Source organism: Coloeus monedula (assembly GCF_965178545.1).
Source record: "Coloeus monedula genome assembly, chromosome: 6".
In the NCBI taxonomy this organism is placed as follows: domain Eukaryota; kingdom Metazoa; phylum Chordata; class Aves; order Passeriformes; family Corvidae; genus Coloeus; species Coloeus monedula.
This window is the reverse complement of record NC_138786.1, coordinates 47,877,140-47,896,038: the sequence shown is the minus strand read 5'-3', so window position 1 is coordinate 47,896,038 and position 18,899 is coordinate 47,877,140. Positions and strand designations below refer to the sequence as shown.

At 41.9% G+C, this 18,899-nt stretch overlaps 2 protein-coding genes across 2 annotated transcripts in view; both read right to left on the bottom strand.

Annotated features, from left to right (window-relative positions):
- KCNK13 (potassium two pore domain channel subfamily K member 13) overlaps window positions 1-6,690 on the bottom strand; it is a gene marked incomplete at both ends in the record, with an annotated part of 49,190 nt that extends 42,500 nt beyond the window's left edge. Inside the window, one exon of the mRNA XM_082283644.1 lies at window positions 6,351-6,690. Coding sequence (XP_082139770.1) covers window positions 6,351-6,690 — 340 coding nt within the window. The remainder of the gene's footprint in view (window positions 1-6,350) is intronic.
- Window positions 6,691-11,094: 4,404 nt separating this feature from the next.
- Window positions 11,095-18,899, bottom strand: part of TDP1 (tyrosyl-DNA phosphodiesterase 1) — a gene marked incomplete at its 5' end in the record, with an annotated part of 42,969 nt that continues 35,164 nt past the window's right edge. Inside the window, one exon of the mRNA XM_082282848.1 lies at window positions 11,095-11,220. Coding sequence (XP_082138974.1) covers window positions 11,147-11,220 — 74 coding nt within the window. The 3' untranslated portion in view covers window positions 11,095-11,146. The remainder of the gene's footprint in view (window positions 11,221-18,899) is intronic.

Sequence of the window (18,899 nt, the reverse complement as noted above, 5' to 3'; positions counted from 1 at the left end):
TATAAAAGTAAGATTTCCAGGTTGATTTAATTTTATACTTCCCTTCTATTACATGGTTTGCTTTAAGATTTCTACATTGTTCTGCATATAGCAGAGACTGGTGACAAACCTATCATTATATTTTCACATTTTTCCTATGTCTTTGCTTTATACAGATCTATCATATATTATAGAAAGCTTTTGGTACAGTTAGAGTAACCGTTCACTTGAGCGTGTCTTTCGAAGGTGGGCAATGTTCTAGTTTATTAACAGATGCAGTCCAAGGCTGGTGGCAATTAGAACTTCAGTGAGTTGACAACTACATGCCTCTGTAAGGCAAGTAATTGGCCTCAGTTAGCCTGCAACTTCCCTAAAAAGCCTTTTGTTCTAGAGATGCCTTTCCTGCTCTGCTTATGGCTCAATGGCTAAAGCAGGTTATTTTGAATTGTTAGAGCTGTTTGCAGCTTGTGTGCAGTTTTGCGCACCACAATATAAAAAAGACATTAAACTGTTATAGAGCATCTAAAGGAGGACCATGAATATCATCAAGGGCCTCAAGGGGAACTATGTGAGGAGCAGCTGAGGTCACTTGGTCCATTCAGCCTGAAGGAGACTGAGAGGAGACCACACTGAAGTCTACAACTTCCTCGATAAGGGAAGGGGAGGGTAAGAATGAAGAGGATCTCTTCATTCTCATGACCGGTGGCAGGACCCAAGGGAATGGCCTGAAGTTGTGTCAGGGGAGATTTAGGCTGGATATTAGAAAAAGGTTCTTTACCCAGAGCATGGCTGGGCACTGGAACAGGCTCCCCAGGGAAGTCATCACAGCCCCAAGCCTGACAGAGTTCAAGAAGTGTTTGGACAATGCTCTCAGGGACATGGTGTGACTCTTGGGGTGTCCTGTGCAGCGTCACGAGTTGGACTCAATGATCCTTGTGGATCCCTTTCAACTCAGGACGTTCCACAATTCTATGATTCTGAATACTTCAGACATGGTACTGTTAGGTAATGGCAGATCATTTGGTCTCTGTGACACCATGGCCAAGCTTGGCATGATACAAGCTTGGCCATGGTCCCAGGTGGAGAATTTTCTGCAGCTGCCACTCTTTGCTCAGTCTGTATACAGGAAAGAGAGGGTGGTCTCAAGGCTATGAACAGCTCTCTGGGTTTAACAACCTTGGTGGTTTGCTGGGCATTATCACACACTTTTCTTTTGCACAGCTGTAACTCCAATTAGCAGGAACTGCACTGACAGGTGAAAATGAGGAAACAGGCACTTTCTGACACTTTCTAGAACTCCTTCCTTCACTCCGTGACATGGCTGCAATATGAGCAGTGCAGTTGTTTCACCCCATGCAGACTTTCCCATTAGCAAACACCACTTCCATGAGGAACCCTTTCTAAGATGCTGCTTAAAGAAGATGCTGTGACTCCTTCTATCCCTTCTGTACAATACACCATGTGGTTGCTCATCGCTCTCTATGGTAAAAATCTCAGCCTTCACTCCAGGCAATATTACCTTTTGGGCCTCAGGTAATGCATCAGTTAACATATCTCTTTTCTCACCTTGTACCAAGACTTTACACTTCCAGCTCAATTTGCTGCCGCTTTTTGCAGACAGGAAGGATGCAAATTTTGACAATTTCTTCAGAAAATGTATCTCATTTTGTGAAGATGATATAATTTCCTCCTTTCCCTCACTGCTCACACAGTTCACACAGAGAAGACAAGAAGCAACAGGTGCAAATTGAAATACAGGAAATTCCATTTGAATGGGAGAAAAAGACACTCTTTTAACGTGAGCTTGGTCAAACACTGGCACAGGTTGTCCTGAGAGACTGTGGAGTCTCCACCAACAGAGATACCCAAACTCCAACAGGATGCAGCCCTGAGCAGCTGGCTGTCACTGATCCTGCTTGGAGTGTGGGGGTTGGACCAGACAACCTCCAGAGATCCCCTCCAAATTCCAGCAGCCTGTGAAAAGGGCAGGAATGTCATAAGTCAGGTTGAGAAGTTGCTTCAGGTTATGCCTTTTTAACAGGATACATTCAATTCCACTTAAGTTAAAATGAACAGGTTCTAACCAAGATCATAATATGGGCTGGGCTGGACACAGGTGTTTTGTGGTGTTTGTTTGGGTTTTTTTTTTGTTGTTTTAGGTTTTTTGTTTGTTTTCTTTTAATAAAAAGGAAATAAAGTTCTTTCAGTTTTCTAAAGTTACAGAAAGAAAAACAGCTGTACATGAGATGAGGGTGTCTTGATGCACTGATAAATTCCTCACTTGATGCAATTGAAGTCAATACCAGTGTATTTCCAATGGTTTCAAGGAACAGAGGAGGAACTAGTTGCTGCAAATACCCCAGTGCGCCAGGTCTCTGTATTACTCAGGGATAGTAATGTCCACCTATTTCTATTGGAATTCCAGTGGAACTGAGGATGCCCAGGTGTCTGTCACAAAAGATAAGCATGAAGATTCAATGCATAGATGTTCAAACACCTGGGCAGTAGCTCCCTACTTCTTGGAGGCACTACTGTGCCAGAGGTCCTTAGACATCAGAGCATCTGATGATGATTGTGACCCTACAGTCTAATGCTGCTGAACACCCAGAGCCTACTTAATGCTGTATGTCTCTGTATAAAACACATAAACATTCACTGAAGTGCAAATTGGGACTTAGATCTTCTTTTATTTTCTGGTCTGCAGGTATTTTATTAGGCTATGCAAAGCGGAACAGTTTCAGCAGAAAACACTGAGAGTCCCAATTTAAAATTATTCCCCAGGCCAGTGGGCAGGGCACTTGGATGAGACACAGGAATTGCTTGAAGTCCTGATTTAGAGAGAAGTTGCTTTGATCTCTCACATCCTGAGACATTACTACTACTACTTGATTTCTAGGCAAAAGGGACACTACATTATGTGACAAAGGGCTGATCGAAAGCAAAGTGGGCTTTTGGAGGAGGCCACTGCCCATGTATGGATTAGTTAGGCACCTGCCTTGAGAGGCTTTGACACCATATAATTCCTTGAGATCACTTCCTGGATAGTCTAGGTAGCCTCCTATTTGGGCAGGTATTTGTGGTTATGTTCTTTCATTCCTAATGTTTCCACTTACTGCAAAGGAAACCTCAGTACTGGGTCACACTGGACACATCACTGCGCAAAAGGCATAAACACTTTTATGGAACAAACTCTTAAATTACTAAAGTGAGAACTTAATTATTTTTTACTACTTCAGCTCTGTTTAGCTTTGTATTTTCTTGACAAATGAAAAAAGGCTGTTTATATTTAACTTTGACCTCTTGACTTGATGCACTGATACCATGTTCCAAAATCCATGTGACAAACATTTTATGCAAATCTTAATTAAAAAGACAGGATTATTCCCTTAGTTACCGCAAAACTCTCTACTTTCCTCTGAAATATGTGATGGTATTTCTTTCTAGCTAAAGTACAGGAAGCAGTTGATGCTACAAGTAATGTTTGAGTGATGCTTTAGCAGTATATCAAAATGGCTAGGTTCACCTTATTTACTGAGGAAGAAATAAATTTATTCTGATGGAGTAACAAAATAATTCCTGTTATGTAAAAGAGAAAAAAAAAATCATATAAAGTTTACAAAAACCAGCAACTTACCTGCTAAATATAAAGCTTCTACACCAGCACGTAGTACTGAGTGTAGAAGGTGAGCTGATATTAAAAATATGTCATAAGCACCTATTCCTAAAAAACCACTTTTAACTGAAGGCACCAGATTTTGTTTAGCTGTAGGAATGTATACAACCACCAGAAGTATAGACTGAGAAACACATGAAAGAAGCCTTCTACTTTGCTCAGAACTAGCAAGGCTGCAGCTAGAGTAATACATTAATTTTGGGGCACTGTACAGGGGCATGAAAGAAGATGTGGACCATTTGGAAAGGGCTGAGAAGAGAGACAAAATATTGATTTTAGATGCGTAAAACAAAATCCATTGTTAGGATGCCAATATGGTTGATACAAATGAGCATGTGGTTGCAGAGCCTGCAGGAGAACACTTCTGAGTGGCACATCTCAGGAGACCTGGCTGAAGCACAGTCCTGAGAATGCCCGGAGGGCCCAGCCTGAAGCACAAGCTAAGTTAAAGCACTGAAATGCACAGTCAGTCCCACAAAGCAGAAATTCTACTGAGAAGATTAAAAAAGAGATATGCCATTGATATGATTAAAGAGTGCAATGCCACTGACTAGATAAAGAAAGAATGATGCAATTCATAAAACACACTGAGAAAGTGCCATCATTCATAAGACTGAGAAAAACAATGTCAGGTCAAAAGAAGGGACAGGATGTAAACTGCCAAAGTCTACAGACCATACACAGTCTGAAGGAAAAGGGAGTCTTGAGGATATTTCTGCAGAAACATTGAGGGAGCTGTAAAATGTGGGGAACGGAAATCAGCAAGTTACAGAAATTACCAAAAAGTGTGAGTGGATAAGTGGGTATTTGTGTTTGTGAGCATCTACAGTTCACAGGATGACAGATACGCTTCTCTCCTTAACAATCTTATTTATATAAGGTGTATGTTAATGTAGAACTACTGGCATCAGCTAATACCTGTGAGAAGTAACTGTATCACTGCAAAAAGGGTTACAACACGGTGGTTTTTGAGAGAAGACTGAAGGGACACATTGCCAATGGTCTTTGAGTACCTAAGAGGCCATTCTCTGAGTACAAAGGATGGCAAGACAAAAATAATGCAAGTCACTGAACTGCAGTAAGGCAGACACCAGGAAAACCTCAGGGTAATAATTCACAAGGCTGGATTCCTTGTGGAAGCTGTGGAATCTCCAACAGTGCAGATTTGAAATGGCAGCCTGGGCAAACATTTATCATGAAAAGAAGTCACATATAACTGACCTCCTCTAGGAATAAAGGCAAAGCAGCTGGACTTTTGAGATCTGGTGTGGTCTGGTCTGATATTTTTACTACAATTTCATGGCTGTAGCAAATGTTAGCATAAACAATGTTTATTTATTTTGATCATACAAGAAGGACACTTCAAGGGAGATGTTACAATGGCAAACAAACTACAGCAATCCACAAAAATGGGCTTAACAATGTTATAAATTACTTCAAATTACCAGTTCAGAAGAACACTGAAGCACAGTTCTTGGCTCTTACAGACTTTAGGTCTAAGGACACAAACCACCCAAATCTTGAAGCCCTGAGGAAATACAAAACCAGCCCAATGACACCTTTAACAACAGAATAACCACAGACCTAAAAAAACTCAGTTGTAGGGAAGGGGTGTGCTGCAGGACAGGGCAAACTCTTATACATCCCACATAAACCAAGGCATCTCTAATCTCCTCTTCAGGAAAAAACTGTTAATGGAGATTTCCTGAAAAATTAACAATCATACATCAATGTACATTTCATTTGTGAAGGCAGACTGATGTGAATTGGATATACCATTACTAAGATTTAGTGATCCCATTTGTCACAGTGATAATTGCACACAGATTGCCTGTCTTTAACTAAAGCAAGCTCCCTTCCCCTGAGGCTTTTAGCTGTCTGCAGATGCCTGAATGAAGACTTTCTGCTGACACCCATGGGCTCCCTCGGGTGCTTATGTCAGTTCCTGGTGCTATCCCTTTTCATCTTAATGTACATCTGTCAGACTGCTCGGAATTTCTATTCAGTATCACCTTCCCCGAAGGCTCCTTCAGCCGGAATAAACTTAGGTTTATTCAGAAGTGAAATAAGCTGCGCCCACCGATTTGACGGTTCTGCCCTGAAAAGCCTGAAGAGCAAAAAGCCGAGTGGTTTGAAACCCAGTCTTTCCAAGTTGTACACTTTGCAGCTGGCCACCACAAAATCTATTAAATGGTTCTTGTTAAGACCAGACGATCCTCAGAAAAGAGCCCTTCTGAGCGTATAGCCTATGAAACCTCCAGATCTAAGATTTGCTATAAGATTTCCCAGAACTTAAAGACGCACAGCGACTGTTTAAAGCTTTTGGCTTTGGATGAGACTGGTGTCTCACAAAGTCTGCCACCGTATACTGAGGACAATGACACCCGCGAAGAGCATCCTTGTGTCCGCTGCCCTGCCCGCCCGGAGCTCGGCCCGGCTGCCCGGTGCTTCTGGGGCGCTCCCAGAGCTGAGCGCTTCCCGCGAGTGGTGCGCCCGCGGCAGCGCCTCTTTGGCAGAAAGAAGGGAAAAAAAGGAGCAGCGAAGAGACAGGACCATGCCCGGCACCGGCACAAGCCCGCTATGAGCCCGGGAGCCAGCGAGGAGAGGAACAGCGCATCCCCGGCCCCCCAGCAGCCCTGGCACCGCCGCCGCCCCGGGCCCCGCCGCCGCCCCGGTCCCCGCCCGTCCCGCCGCTCACCGATAGTAGAAACGACGGTGCCCACGAAGTAGAAAGCGCCGGTGAAATCCCATCGGGGCCGGATGTCATCGACGCGGATGCCGGCTACGCTCGCCTCCTCGTATTCCCGAAGGAAGTGCCGGAGCTCGGCACGGCTGAGGTTGTGGCGCCGGGTGAAGTTCTCGAGCCGTTCCTCCCAGCGCTCCTTAGCCTCCCGCTCCGTGGGCAGCTCGATGGCCGAGAAGACGGCGGCGCCGCACAGCATATACAGCACGATCAGCACCGCCAGCAGGAGGAACCGCGCGTTGTCCGCGTTCAGGCGACCCGCGCTGGAGCAGCAGCAGCCGCCGCGACACGCCATCCTCCGCCCGCGGGACCGGGCTGCCGCGCCGCCACGCTACGTCGGGGCCCTGCTACCGCCGCCGGGCATCACGGCGCCTCCCGCCAGCCGTACGCGGGGCCGCGGGGCTCAGGGCGCCGCGGAGCCCGGCGGCGGCGAGCGGCGCTCCCGGGAGCCGGCCGGCACCTTCGCCCCGGGGGCAGGGCGCGGCCCCGCCGTGCCCTGCACGGCCCCGCAGCGGACGCGCTTCGGGCTGCGGAGCATCCTGCGGGCGAGGGAACCGCCCGTCCCGTCCCGGCTCGCAGAGCCCCTCAGCCCCACCGCCCGCCGCGCGGGGCTCCCGTCCCCGCCAGTTTCATATCCCCTTCCTGCCCCCGCCCCGAGCACGTCGGAGCGGGGCGCAGGGACAGGCACCGCCAGGCGCCTCCTGCCTGCCGGGGGGGGCGAGGCGGGACCGGCGGCAGCTCGCCCCCGGCCCTCCCCCGCCGCCCGGTGCCCCGGGCCGCCCGCACCATGGCCTCCGGGGAGCCGCGGGCCGGGCCGGGCCGGGCCGCGCCCCCGAGGGCAGCTCCCCCCAGCAGAGGCGCGGCCGCCGCCACCAAAGCTCAGTGCCAGCAGCGGGCAGAGCGGGCTGGCGGGGGACGGCTGCCCCGGCGCCTCCAGCCCTCAGAGGGACGGGGGCTGTCCCCCCTTCCCGCCCTCAGGTACCCGGCCCCGGGCTGTGGGGCCGAGGAGCGCCCGAGGCAACGGGGCCTCGTAGAGTCACCGGGCGTGAAACCCGTCAGTCGATGATATGCCCCCACTATCAAAGCCATAAAAATTACCGCCCTTTGCCAAAAGAGGGCACCTCCTTCTCCACAGGTCTGGTTATCCACTGCCTTCCCGACAAGGTGTTACATCTCTGTCCTCCAGCGCTTTGGCAATTGGGAAAAGGGAAATTGTGTAGGGAAGACAGAAGCAGCTCTCCAGCTGCAATGTGGTTTTAAAATGCGTTATTTGCAGGTTCAAAGAGCAGAGCTCTCGATCCAAATCTTCTGGAAATACCACTCTAAGAAGGAAAAGCTAAACTCAGCAATATCTGGTCATTGCTACAGTGTTGAATTCTACTTTTAAATAACTGGGGGCTGGAATTCAGCTCTGCTAAACATAATAGTGTACAAGCACATTCTTTCCAGTGAAAAACAACCTACATGTATGTTTCTAGAAAGCAGGTTAATGAGCTATAACATCTACTTCCCCTCCCCCCCAGTTTTCTAATAACTGTGTTGCAGTCAAAATGAAATGGGAATGAACATTAACATCTTAGAAATCTCCCTTAATGGTAGATAATTGTACAGTCAGTGTAATAGCCATTGATTGTCTCGCAAGCCTGAGGTATATTTAGGTATTGGTCTGAGCCCCAAGGGTGCATTGTGGGCAGGGCCAGTTTTTGAGAGAGGATCACCACCTGTGTGGCAACAGGCACAGGGAAAAGATAAGTCTTTTTTCCATGTTGCACAGTAAAGCAGCAGCCAGGGATGGATGGGAGTCATGTTTCATTTTTTCCTATTTGTTATTATTCATAGGTGATACATCACGTTGCAGGTTTTTATTCCCTCTTAATTAGTCTTTAGCACAGACTTCAGCAAGGAAATTAAAATTAGCAGCAATACTGGAAGACGTTAAACAGCCAAAAATAAGAAGATGAGATGCCAGCCAAACTAAGCAGACTCTGTGCCAAGTGCTAAAGGTAACCCACATGCTTCCATAAAAAAATGCTGGTGTATCTTTAAAATTATTGGCAGTTCCTATCAGAGGAAAAAAAAAACAAACCAACCTATACTTCCCTGCTTTGCCAGTCAGAAAGAAGACAGAACTCAATTAGTGCACTCTGAGCCAGCAAAGGCAGCAGAATTAAGTGAGCCTCCATTGTCCACACCAATGGCTCCATCCACCAAACCTGTTCAAGAGTGGCTTGGATTAGCACAGCAGGAAAAAGAGCCTTTAGCTGCTTGCACCCATGACATCAATGTGATTGTCCAAAGGAACATGAATAACAATAACACTACCCGAAGGACTATCCAAGGCAAATTATTCAAGGTTATCGAGTTCCTCTTTATTTACATATTGTTTTGTTAGTGTGGAATAGTCATTTTTGTGTTTGTCTTGGGCATAGAGATAGTTATTGCATTAATGCAGGTTAAGATCATCTGGCAGTTTTGAAAGACGTGTACTACTGTCACTGATCATCAAAAACTGCAAATTCCCTTATTTGTCAGCTTTGATCTTGGCAGTGATTTAACTGTCTCTTGAGAAAGCGGCTTTTTAAGGGTGTGCTCCCTAGTAAAGGATAGAACAAGAGCAAGTTGATATTGACTGGAATCTTGAAAAAGAAAATGAAAATATGGCTTATTCTAAAGAATACTTTCGTGTAAAACAGGCGACCATTCCCACTGCTCTTGGGTGGATAGCTAGAACAACTGAAGTGTGCAGAGAGCACGAACAGTGTAATCAGTCACACACCCAGAACATTTAAACAAGGTGGAATAAAGAAACGCAATGTGTTCACTGGCATAAGCAAAAGAAAAGGAAAAAAAAAAAGGTTAAACACGTTGCTGACATTTAAATCAACCACAGACCAAAGTTAACATCTTGTGAGCTTGAGCCCCAAATGCAATGCCATTAGCCTCAGTACAGTCACTTGTGCATAATTATCAGGAAACACACTGTTTTCCCTACCCTGCAGCACCATGAGCACATAGCTCCCTAATGTCTGTGTGTGCAGGCATTTAGGGACAACAAATTGGTGGTGGTGAGGCTTAGCACAATCGTAAAATAATAGGAAAGAAACAAATCAATGTATTTACCAGTTCTGTTGATAATATTGATTGACAAACCTGTAATTAAGAAAACTACATCACTGAGTACCCCAATAATGATTACTAGTAAGTGTCTGGTCAGAGTGGAATTATTATTAATGCATTATCAAATTACTTGGAAGACTCATGCAGAGGTTTAGTTACTCTCATTGACAGTGTCAGTACTTTTTAATTAGAGATCTCATTTGGACATGATTAGCTGGTACACTTAAACAAAATTCCCTGTTTTTCTTTGGTGAAGCTACAGAATGGCTGCAATGTACTCCTGAGCCAACTTTATACATAATGAAACATCCTGATAGAGAACCAAATAAAACAGCCTTCCATTACTTTTCATACTGAACAAAAATTCTTCTGGAACATAATAACCTTGACGCTATCAAACTAATCTGAAAAAAAAAAAAATACAAAACCTCAGGAACATGAGAAACTGGGCATCTAGAGTAGGCTAAACTTTTCAACATTCCAATTGCTTTGCTAGGAGTTTCAAAGAAATTGCATCTTTGGAAGATTCCTTCTGAATGTGAAGTAGGGAATCATACAAGTATTTAACATCATTTAGTCCAAACATTAACATAATAGTACCAAATCTACCGCTAACCCCTATCACTAAGTGTTACATCCACACACATCTTTTAATGCCTACAGGGATGGTGACTGCACCACTTCCCTGCGCAGTCTGTTCCAATGCCTGACAATCCTCAGTGAAGAATTTTTCCCTAATATCCCATTTAAACCTTCCCTGGCAAAACTTAAGGCTCCTCTTGTCCCCCTTGCTTGTTACCTGGGGGAAGAGGCTGATCCGCACCTGGCTATGACCTCCTTGCAGGTAGTTGTAGAGAGCAGTAAGATCTCCACTGAGACTCCTTTTCTCCAGGCTAAACATTCCTAGCTCCTTCAGTTACTCCTCAGAAGACTTGTGCTCCAGACCCTTCACCAGGTCCACTGCCTTTCTCTGGACATGTTCCAGCTCCTCAATGTCTTTCTTGTCATGAGGAGCCCAAAACTGGACACAGCACTAGAGGTGTGGCCTCACCGGTGCCAAGCATGCAGGGACAATCACTGCCCTGGTCCTGCTGGCCACACTATTTTTGATATAAGCAATGTGTTCCATTAATGGAATGCTGTTGATTTTATAAAACACTTGGTAGAACATTTGCAAGATACAAGTTCCAACCCAATCTGAAATGCACACATTTAGAAGACAGAACAAAAGGTATTAACAAGATTGCCTTTATTTTTACTTAAATTTTACATATAACAACTTTTATTCCAGCTACTGGGGTCAACTGACAGTCTCAAAAACCAGTAATTTTTAAATTAATTACAGCTAAAAATGCAGAGAGACACTCTGAGAACAGCTCTCATCTTGAAAACCGTATTACAAACCATAGTAAAGAAAAAGCATATAAAAAGGTATTCAAAAATGCAGGTTCACGTGTAATAATACAGTTATAGATTCTCCAAGAATCTCTCCCTTATGAACATTTTAATGTTTCTTTCAACTATAAATCAGCCATTATAGAAGACATTATAGCTTACAGAACAGAAATTAGTTTTTCAAGTAGCATGGCAGGCTCAGTGTCAGCAAGTGGAATGTCACAGAGTACTAGAAACATTTATGATGGAACCCACATATTTCCATGTGTATCAGGGGCATCTGTGTAAGGAATATTCCAAATCCATGGTTGATCTGTAAACCAAAACAAAAACATAGTCATGACAAAATCATTTATCAAATGCAAAATTTGGTTCTCTTCCTCTTTTCCCTTTGGAGGAAGAGGAAGGTCAAAATTCCCACTGGTTTTCATATAAAATCATGTGCAATTTCAGTTTTGTGGAAATTTTTGTTCAGTTTTTTTTTTTTAAACTGTAAGATACAGAGTGTTCAGAAGGCTTTGCTTTCCCCCCAAATATTATTTTAAATATAGTTATAACCCAACATGCTCCTCTCTAGCTGTATAAGAGTTGTACTTCAGACAATATGCAAGTACAGTAATGCAGACAAATTTGGTCTGGCCTAGTGCCAGCAAGTTTTGTGCTGCATCTCTCTTAATCCAATGGAATTATAAATAAGCACTGTAACATATTAATATTTTTCACAGGGACAGTAAGAATTCAGTACCTAAGAATGACACTGCCTGACCTCTGAAAAGTTCAAATTTATCCCTCACTTCTTCAAACATTAAATCTTCAGATGAGCAACAGGTTTGCACCACACAGTTCCCTCCCTCCCACTTCTGAGAATACAGAAGCTCTTCCCACTCTTGGAAAAAAAAGGCAACACACCAGGAGTTAACTGCTAGCTCTGCAACCTGCTCTATGCTCTTCCTCCTACCATACATGTGGCAGAAATGCAGCTGTTCTAGGAATCCAAGTTATTATTCTACTTCTCTCAGGCTACTCTTACTGCAATAGAGAAAAAACCCTTCAAACCTTTTTTCATTGAGTTTTCTCAATTAAGAAATTTATATAAATCCAGCCTGCTTCTTCTCTCCATGTACAAAATGAGCGCTGAAGGAATACAGTGACATTAATCTGTACAATGCAGGGACTGTAGGTTCCATATGTTGCAGTGAAACATATCCCACCTATGCAAATGTTTTAAGAAGTGTCTGTTTACAGCAGGAAGCAGGCAATAGGGTAGTTGGTTGTTTTTTTGTTGCAGTGGACAGGTGATTTCAAAGCATATAAAAAATAAAAGGCATCAGAAACCAGAAGAAACTATAGCACTTAACTCAGTGCACTGCCAAGAAAGCTCTCTAGTTTTCTGGCTCAACTGCAGGATATCTAGACTTTGAGTGATCTCTTAAAAAGAAAAAACATACAGCACCATTACTTCCCTAAGCTTCTTTTACCAGTCTCCTGCTGGAAAGTCATGTGTACCTTTCGTATTTTAGGTGAATACCTTACCAGACAGTAAACATTAACAGTTAAAAAAATGGGTACAGAATAAAGCAAATGTTGGGGAAAGCACTGAGGATTTCAAACGTACATTCAGATACTGACCTCTATCTATGACATCAGAATAAATCCAGTCCCACTCAAGCACTGGAATCTGTCACTCAAGAGTACATTATGCAAATTAGACCTATTCATCTTCCCTACTTCCCTACCATCTGGCAGTTACTCTGCTTAATTCAGCAAACCGTGCCGGCAGAGGAAAACTCAAGATGTACAGAAATAACTTCAGTCATCTCCTTAAAGCATACTGAGAGGCCTCAATACCTAATTTAGTTTTTTCTAATTGTGGCTATCTAAATAAAGGTGTCTCAAGGTAGCTATTAATGTACTTGGAACTTTGTTCCGTTAATGGGATGCTGTTGATTTTATAAAACACCTGATAGTATTTTAATAAGTCATGTGTAGAACTGTTGCTGATATAAATTATAACTCAATTTTTTTTTAAATGTCAGGTCCAATTTAAGGTTATTCATCACTACCAGCAAGAGAAAGACAATGGCTCTGTACAAATACTGTATGACAGCAGCTGCTTACTGTTGCACACAAAAGTGACTGCCAAACTTCTCAAAGTTAATTCCTTTGATCTTCTTGGGAGGAGGAAATAAAAGCCCCATTAAATAATTTTTGTAAGTGTCCTTAACATGCTTACCTTCCACACATTTCAAGATTAGTGCTTCATTTCTGATACCCCAACTTTGTCTTGCCTGCACCTCACTGGAGTTAGTGTTATCTACTAAGCTGGCACCACAGCTTTGCTCTTGCCTCATGTACAAGCAGCAAAACTCCAGCACTAGAGTCAGGACTCAGTAAAAAAAACGGGGCCATTCCAGTACCACTGCTACTTAAACATTATCTGAAAACTCAGGTGGGGCACTATTTCTGTTACACTCAGATTTTGAACATTCTCTCACAAATGAATAGACTACCACATTTTACTTAAAGGCAGAGAGGCTCTGGAGAACAAGACAAGTTCTTTTTAAGTAACACCTGATAATCATTTAAAGAATCCATGCTGACAGGCCACCCCAAACCTTCATGTTCTCAAATATGACAGACGACAGTAGAGTCAAAACCAGGAACATGCAATTGAATAGTAAAGTATAAAACACAATGAAAGCATCTTTGTGATCCACTTCCTACAGTGTCTTTTGCACTGTAAGTGGAGATCTGGATGAGAGCATTCCTGGTTGATTTCTAAATCCAGAGACTGGATTCTTACCTCAAACTTAATTGAAAAAGGTAGTTTCAAAGCAACAAGTATTCACATATATAGAAAGGTTACCAGTAACCAGCATTCTTCAAGTCATTCTACATACACATTCTAACATGGCAAACTCACTCCCCGCTGCACCAATCTGGAAAGCTCTTCCTTAAGCATTTGCAAAAGGTGCACACTACACTTCAGTCTCTCTTGTCCCCTCCCTCTGGATGAGCACGGCATTTGAAAAGGAACTAATCTTGCTCCTCTAAATGCAAAAATCTTAAAGATTTTACTTAAAGATCTCAAGAAGGAGGAAAGGCAGATGGGGAATAGATGTGGGATCTATATTAATATTCACAAACAAGGCAATGATTTCTGAAGGCCAGGACAACGACCACTTATTTGGGAAATAAAAGAGAAGAAAAGCACAACCCAGTACTGCAGTCTTAAACACAGGATTTGCTTGTTTCTGAAAGTGCTGGTGTGATGAGGGGGGGAAAAAAAAAAAAAAAAAAAAAAGGAAGTATTTTGCACTTGGGATACTTGAGGCCTCCCCCAAACTGTTATAAAAAAACCCTTGATATACTTATGAACTGAGTTTCAAGTTCCCTCCACAGAACAGATGATTTCCTCAGTCAGTGAACTGTGTAATATCTAAATCACAAATTAAGTCAAATTCCTCAACTACAGCAAACAACCTGTATTGGTAAGAGAGGTAATAGCAATATTTCAACTGAGATGTGATGATGGGAGCTCAATGAGAAGATAATGTTATACAACAAAAATGTTATACAACAAAATCACAGTACTCATCTAAAAGATTCTACAAGGAGATAAAAATTTGAGTACTATCAAAGGCACAAAGCAATTTTATTTATAAAGATATGTTGCTAAGTAAGATAGGCTGTTGTGTGCATGTTTCCCATACACCAGAGTGGGTAATTTTCAGCTTCCCTTCCAAGGAACTCTCAAATTATATTGCTGGTCTGATGCCTGAAGTGGCCACCTAAAAACAGAGGCTAGATAAGAATAAGGGAATGAAGGTAGGTATTTATTTGAAAGGTCTTCAGAGGTACCCCCCTGGGGAGTCCAGAGGCTACTGCCAAAATGGACCCCAAGAGGGAAGACAAGTCATGAGTTCTCCACACTTTTGTAAGTCTGGTTAATTTGCATATCAGGGTTAATTCTCCAATTAAAGCATCAGTTAATGATGTAATTTCCCCAAGCTTGCCCCGCTCTCAAAGGCTTTTGGTTTATACTTTTTGGGCCTAGGATGGTCTGAGTATCCTTGGAGAGCAGGCCTGGGGAGGCTTTGTTATGTCTACCTAGCATGAGAGTGCAGAAATTAACAGGCTACAAGAAGCTTCAGAGTTAGACACTAAGCAGTACAGAATTTGAAAAATATAGAAGTTAAAACCTAAGGCATTGGGATTGCAGGTTTCATTTACCTTAGTATCTTAGCTTTGTGATAGTCTTTTCTGTTACGACAGCCTGAATCTGTTGGTTAACTACAGAGGCCTTCAGGAGACTGATGTATCTATACAGTTTATTTATCTAGATATTAAGTAGTACTGTTGGCTACCAGATAATTTTTTTTATTCTTTAAATGTTTTGCCCTAAAGATACATCTCTGTCCACAAATGGCCTTCTGCTGTTCAGCTATCGGAGGTGATCAACTGCAATTGCTCAAAACAGCAATATGAAAGGAGTTAGTAATGTACATGTTGCACACAACAAATGTTATCTGCTAAAAATTAATGAGGGCCTTTGTCATGTCAGAATAGGAGTGATCTTATTCTTTATTTTAAAACTGCCAGATGTAAAATATGCATGTTCTTCCCCACAGCAAGGAAACTTGCAAGATATGTATATATTGCACAATACAACTCTTTTGTGCTGGTAATTTAAAGCATTTGGGAAGAAATAGTCTAAAGGAAAAATGCCCAGGTAAAAGTCCTCTACACAACCTTAACTCTGACCTGTCAGGATGTCATACTGTTACATTTCCTCAGACTTCAACTACAAATCTCTGCACAAGATGGCTCAAATCACATATAAGTTCCAAAACCAGACTGGGCATCATATATCTACCCTGAAAAAGAATACCCAAACTAAACCACATTTTAAAATTCTTGACCTGACCAACTATTGAAGCAAAATACTGACCATCTGGTGAATTTGCCATGTCATGAGAGTGCTCTTACCTAATAATCTGAAGCACATCTCCCTGAGCCAACCATAAGCTTTGAGCTCAAATAAGTTGGCTAGCAACATGTGGCAAATCAGATCAGACAGTCAAGTGGCTCCTTCTGGTCTTCAAATCTGCAACCTGATCATAACACTACATAGAAGTGGCCAAACTAAATAGTGACTCTATAACTCAAGTTTCTTCTTATGCGAAGTGTTCACTTCTTCACAATCATTATAAACAGCTGGGAGAACAAGTGTACTCAAGTGTTACACTTGGACTCTGGGAGGCCCTCTGAGGACATGTCTGATGTCAAGCTGCATTATGAGAGCTTCAAACTCAAACTGCAGGTTTACCAGTCAATAATAATGCTTTTGGTTCGGCTGAGGAAGGAAACTGATACCAACACAGATGAAATTGGTTCCAACCCCAGCTTCCACATCCTGGGATATGAATTACAGTGACAATATACACTTGCTGCTTGAAAAATTGCAAACTAAACTTCTAAACATACTCAGATTTGTATTTACCATTGCTCTGAATGTTAAGTGAAATATTTTCTGTTCAATCTATTAGAATCATTATAAACAGGACTAGCTTCTAGTTGTCATCTACTAAGAAGAAAGGATATTCTCGAAGACTTTGTACCATATTAAGCACACTGAAAGTACTTAAATTGCTCTAAAAATTCATAGAGGATGCTGCTAGTCTAGTTCTTTCAAACCCTACAAAGTACACAGGTTTCATGCAGCTCTGCAACATTAAGTAGAAAAAAAAAAGGTGGTCATTGAAAAATATTAATTACTTTCCCAGAAGTCATCTTTCTTAATTTCCTAAAAAATATTTTAACTACTTGACAGAGAAAGTGGAGCATTCTAGAACTTAGAACAAGAAACAAACGTCAGAGAATGGTAGAGACCACACACAGTGACATTTTCCCAGAACTTATATGACCTCCTAAGGTACAGCAGGTCCCTGTGAGGGAGCCCAGAGTAATAAGGAATTCCTATAGCTTTTCTGGACAAAACACCAATCTCTTCTTTTAAGCACTGTGCCACTAGCACAAAGCAGGATAAATGAAAATTCTTTCAACTCTTTAGGTAACAGTTTAAACACAAATACCTAAACCTACCAGATCTGGAAGCAAATATGCCAGGAAGTCTTTCTTCCTTTTATCCAGCACAATAATTTATATGTAATAAATGAGATGCAGTGTTACTATAGTTTCCTGAAATCACTATAAATATTTACCAAATGTAATTTCACCATACTCCCAATTCCCACTCATTGAAAACCAGACAAAATATCAAGCACTGAATATCTGAAGTTACAAGAAAAAGGTCAATTTGCTCTTCCATGCAAGTGTGGCAATGGAACACTGAACAGTGAGCAAGGCCCTTCACAAGGGAGAGAGCTGATCTTGTGATATATGTTAAAGAACCTTAACAAAATCACAGCTGTCAGAGGTTGAAAACTTCAGCTAGAGAACTAATGAATTGTTAAGTGGACTGTCAATTCCTGCACAATGCTTGAACTTGTATTAAAGATAATTTTCATCTCATTTCCCCACCATTTTTCCAGCATGAGATTTGACAGCTTTAGCCCCCAGTTACCCAGGGTAAAACAGATCTTCCCACTGGAACAGAATGAAATACATCTTAATACATTTTTACAAGTTGTGAGAATCATTCAGGAAAAATCTTCAACAAAGGGCAAAACAACCAAGGCAATTCACAGAACTGGCATGTAGACAGACTAATATGTAGCTTCACTCTAACTTTAGATTCATCCCAACTGAGTTGGAACCTGTCTTATTTTCTTGCATACATATTCATCTTCTATATACTACTAATCAACTAATAGTTTCTTTCTTTGATCTAAATATATACACTTAAGAGAAAATTAAATGAGAAACAACATTTTTATTAAAATGCATTTACCCCCCTATTTTATAGGGCTCTCTTCCAGAGGGTTTAAAAGGTTTCAGAGCATTTTGAACTAAGAGCTCAGAAAAAGCTTTCATAAATTCCTGCTTGTAACCCAGTCATAACTCAAGAGCTGCTGATAGATTTATTTTTAGTTCATCCCCTTTTCAATAGTGCTTAAGAATACTAAGTACACAAGATACCTAAATCTAAAATCTGGCAGAATAATACTGCAGAGAAATGTTTCACCTGCTGAGGTCTCCCTAGAAAGGCAGAAAACAGAGCCAATTAAACAGAAATCTCATCACACTTACCTGTAACTAAAAAGTTTAAGTGCAACTCACTAGGAAAAACACCAAATGAAGTAGCCCAAAATAGTGTACTATAATACAACAACAGTATATTTTTACAATACATGTAAAACATAGATTCTCTATTCATTGAGCTAATTGATTATATAATCCATTATTTTCTAGCTATTTTTAGATCCAAACATATTTTTCAAGCATTATTGTGTTTGCTGGTAGCTTTGATTGGGTGGTTGGGTTGTTTTTTGGAGTTTTTTTTAATCATCCTGTGTAGTCAAAATAAGGTACTTAAAAATATTGCTGGCATGATTCGTTTCAGAAGAAACCTTACACACTCCCCATTGCAACTTCAAGTGACTATGCTGCTACCAGCTATGGTTTGAGACTCAGTTAAATTTTACTCTTTGTTCACTTCAGGGAGATCAAATGACTCTGGCTAACAGAAGCAGGTAGAGTTTATCTGTTCATATATTGTACAACATATCACCGTGCAACCCTGAAATACAGCTGAAAACTAAACAAAACCCATGGCAAAATTTTAAATATGTGCCACACAGATAATACATTATAATTTCCCTACAGGTGACATCTTAAAACACACCAATGAATCCTTCAGTGAATACAGCTTAGCCTATGACTACTTTCAGTGAGGGACAATCCATCTCTCAAGGAGAGAAAACCAGTACAAATCCAAGAAGTTATCTGTCTCACAATGATCTCAACTTACACTCCTTAGAAATCTTTGGAAGAACAACCAGAAGAAAAATCTTCTTGACTGTGTCTCCA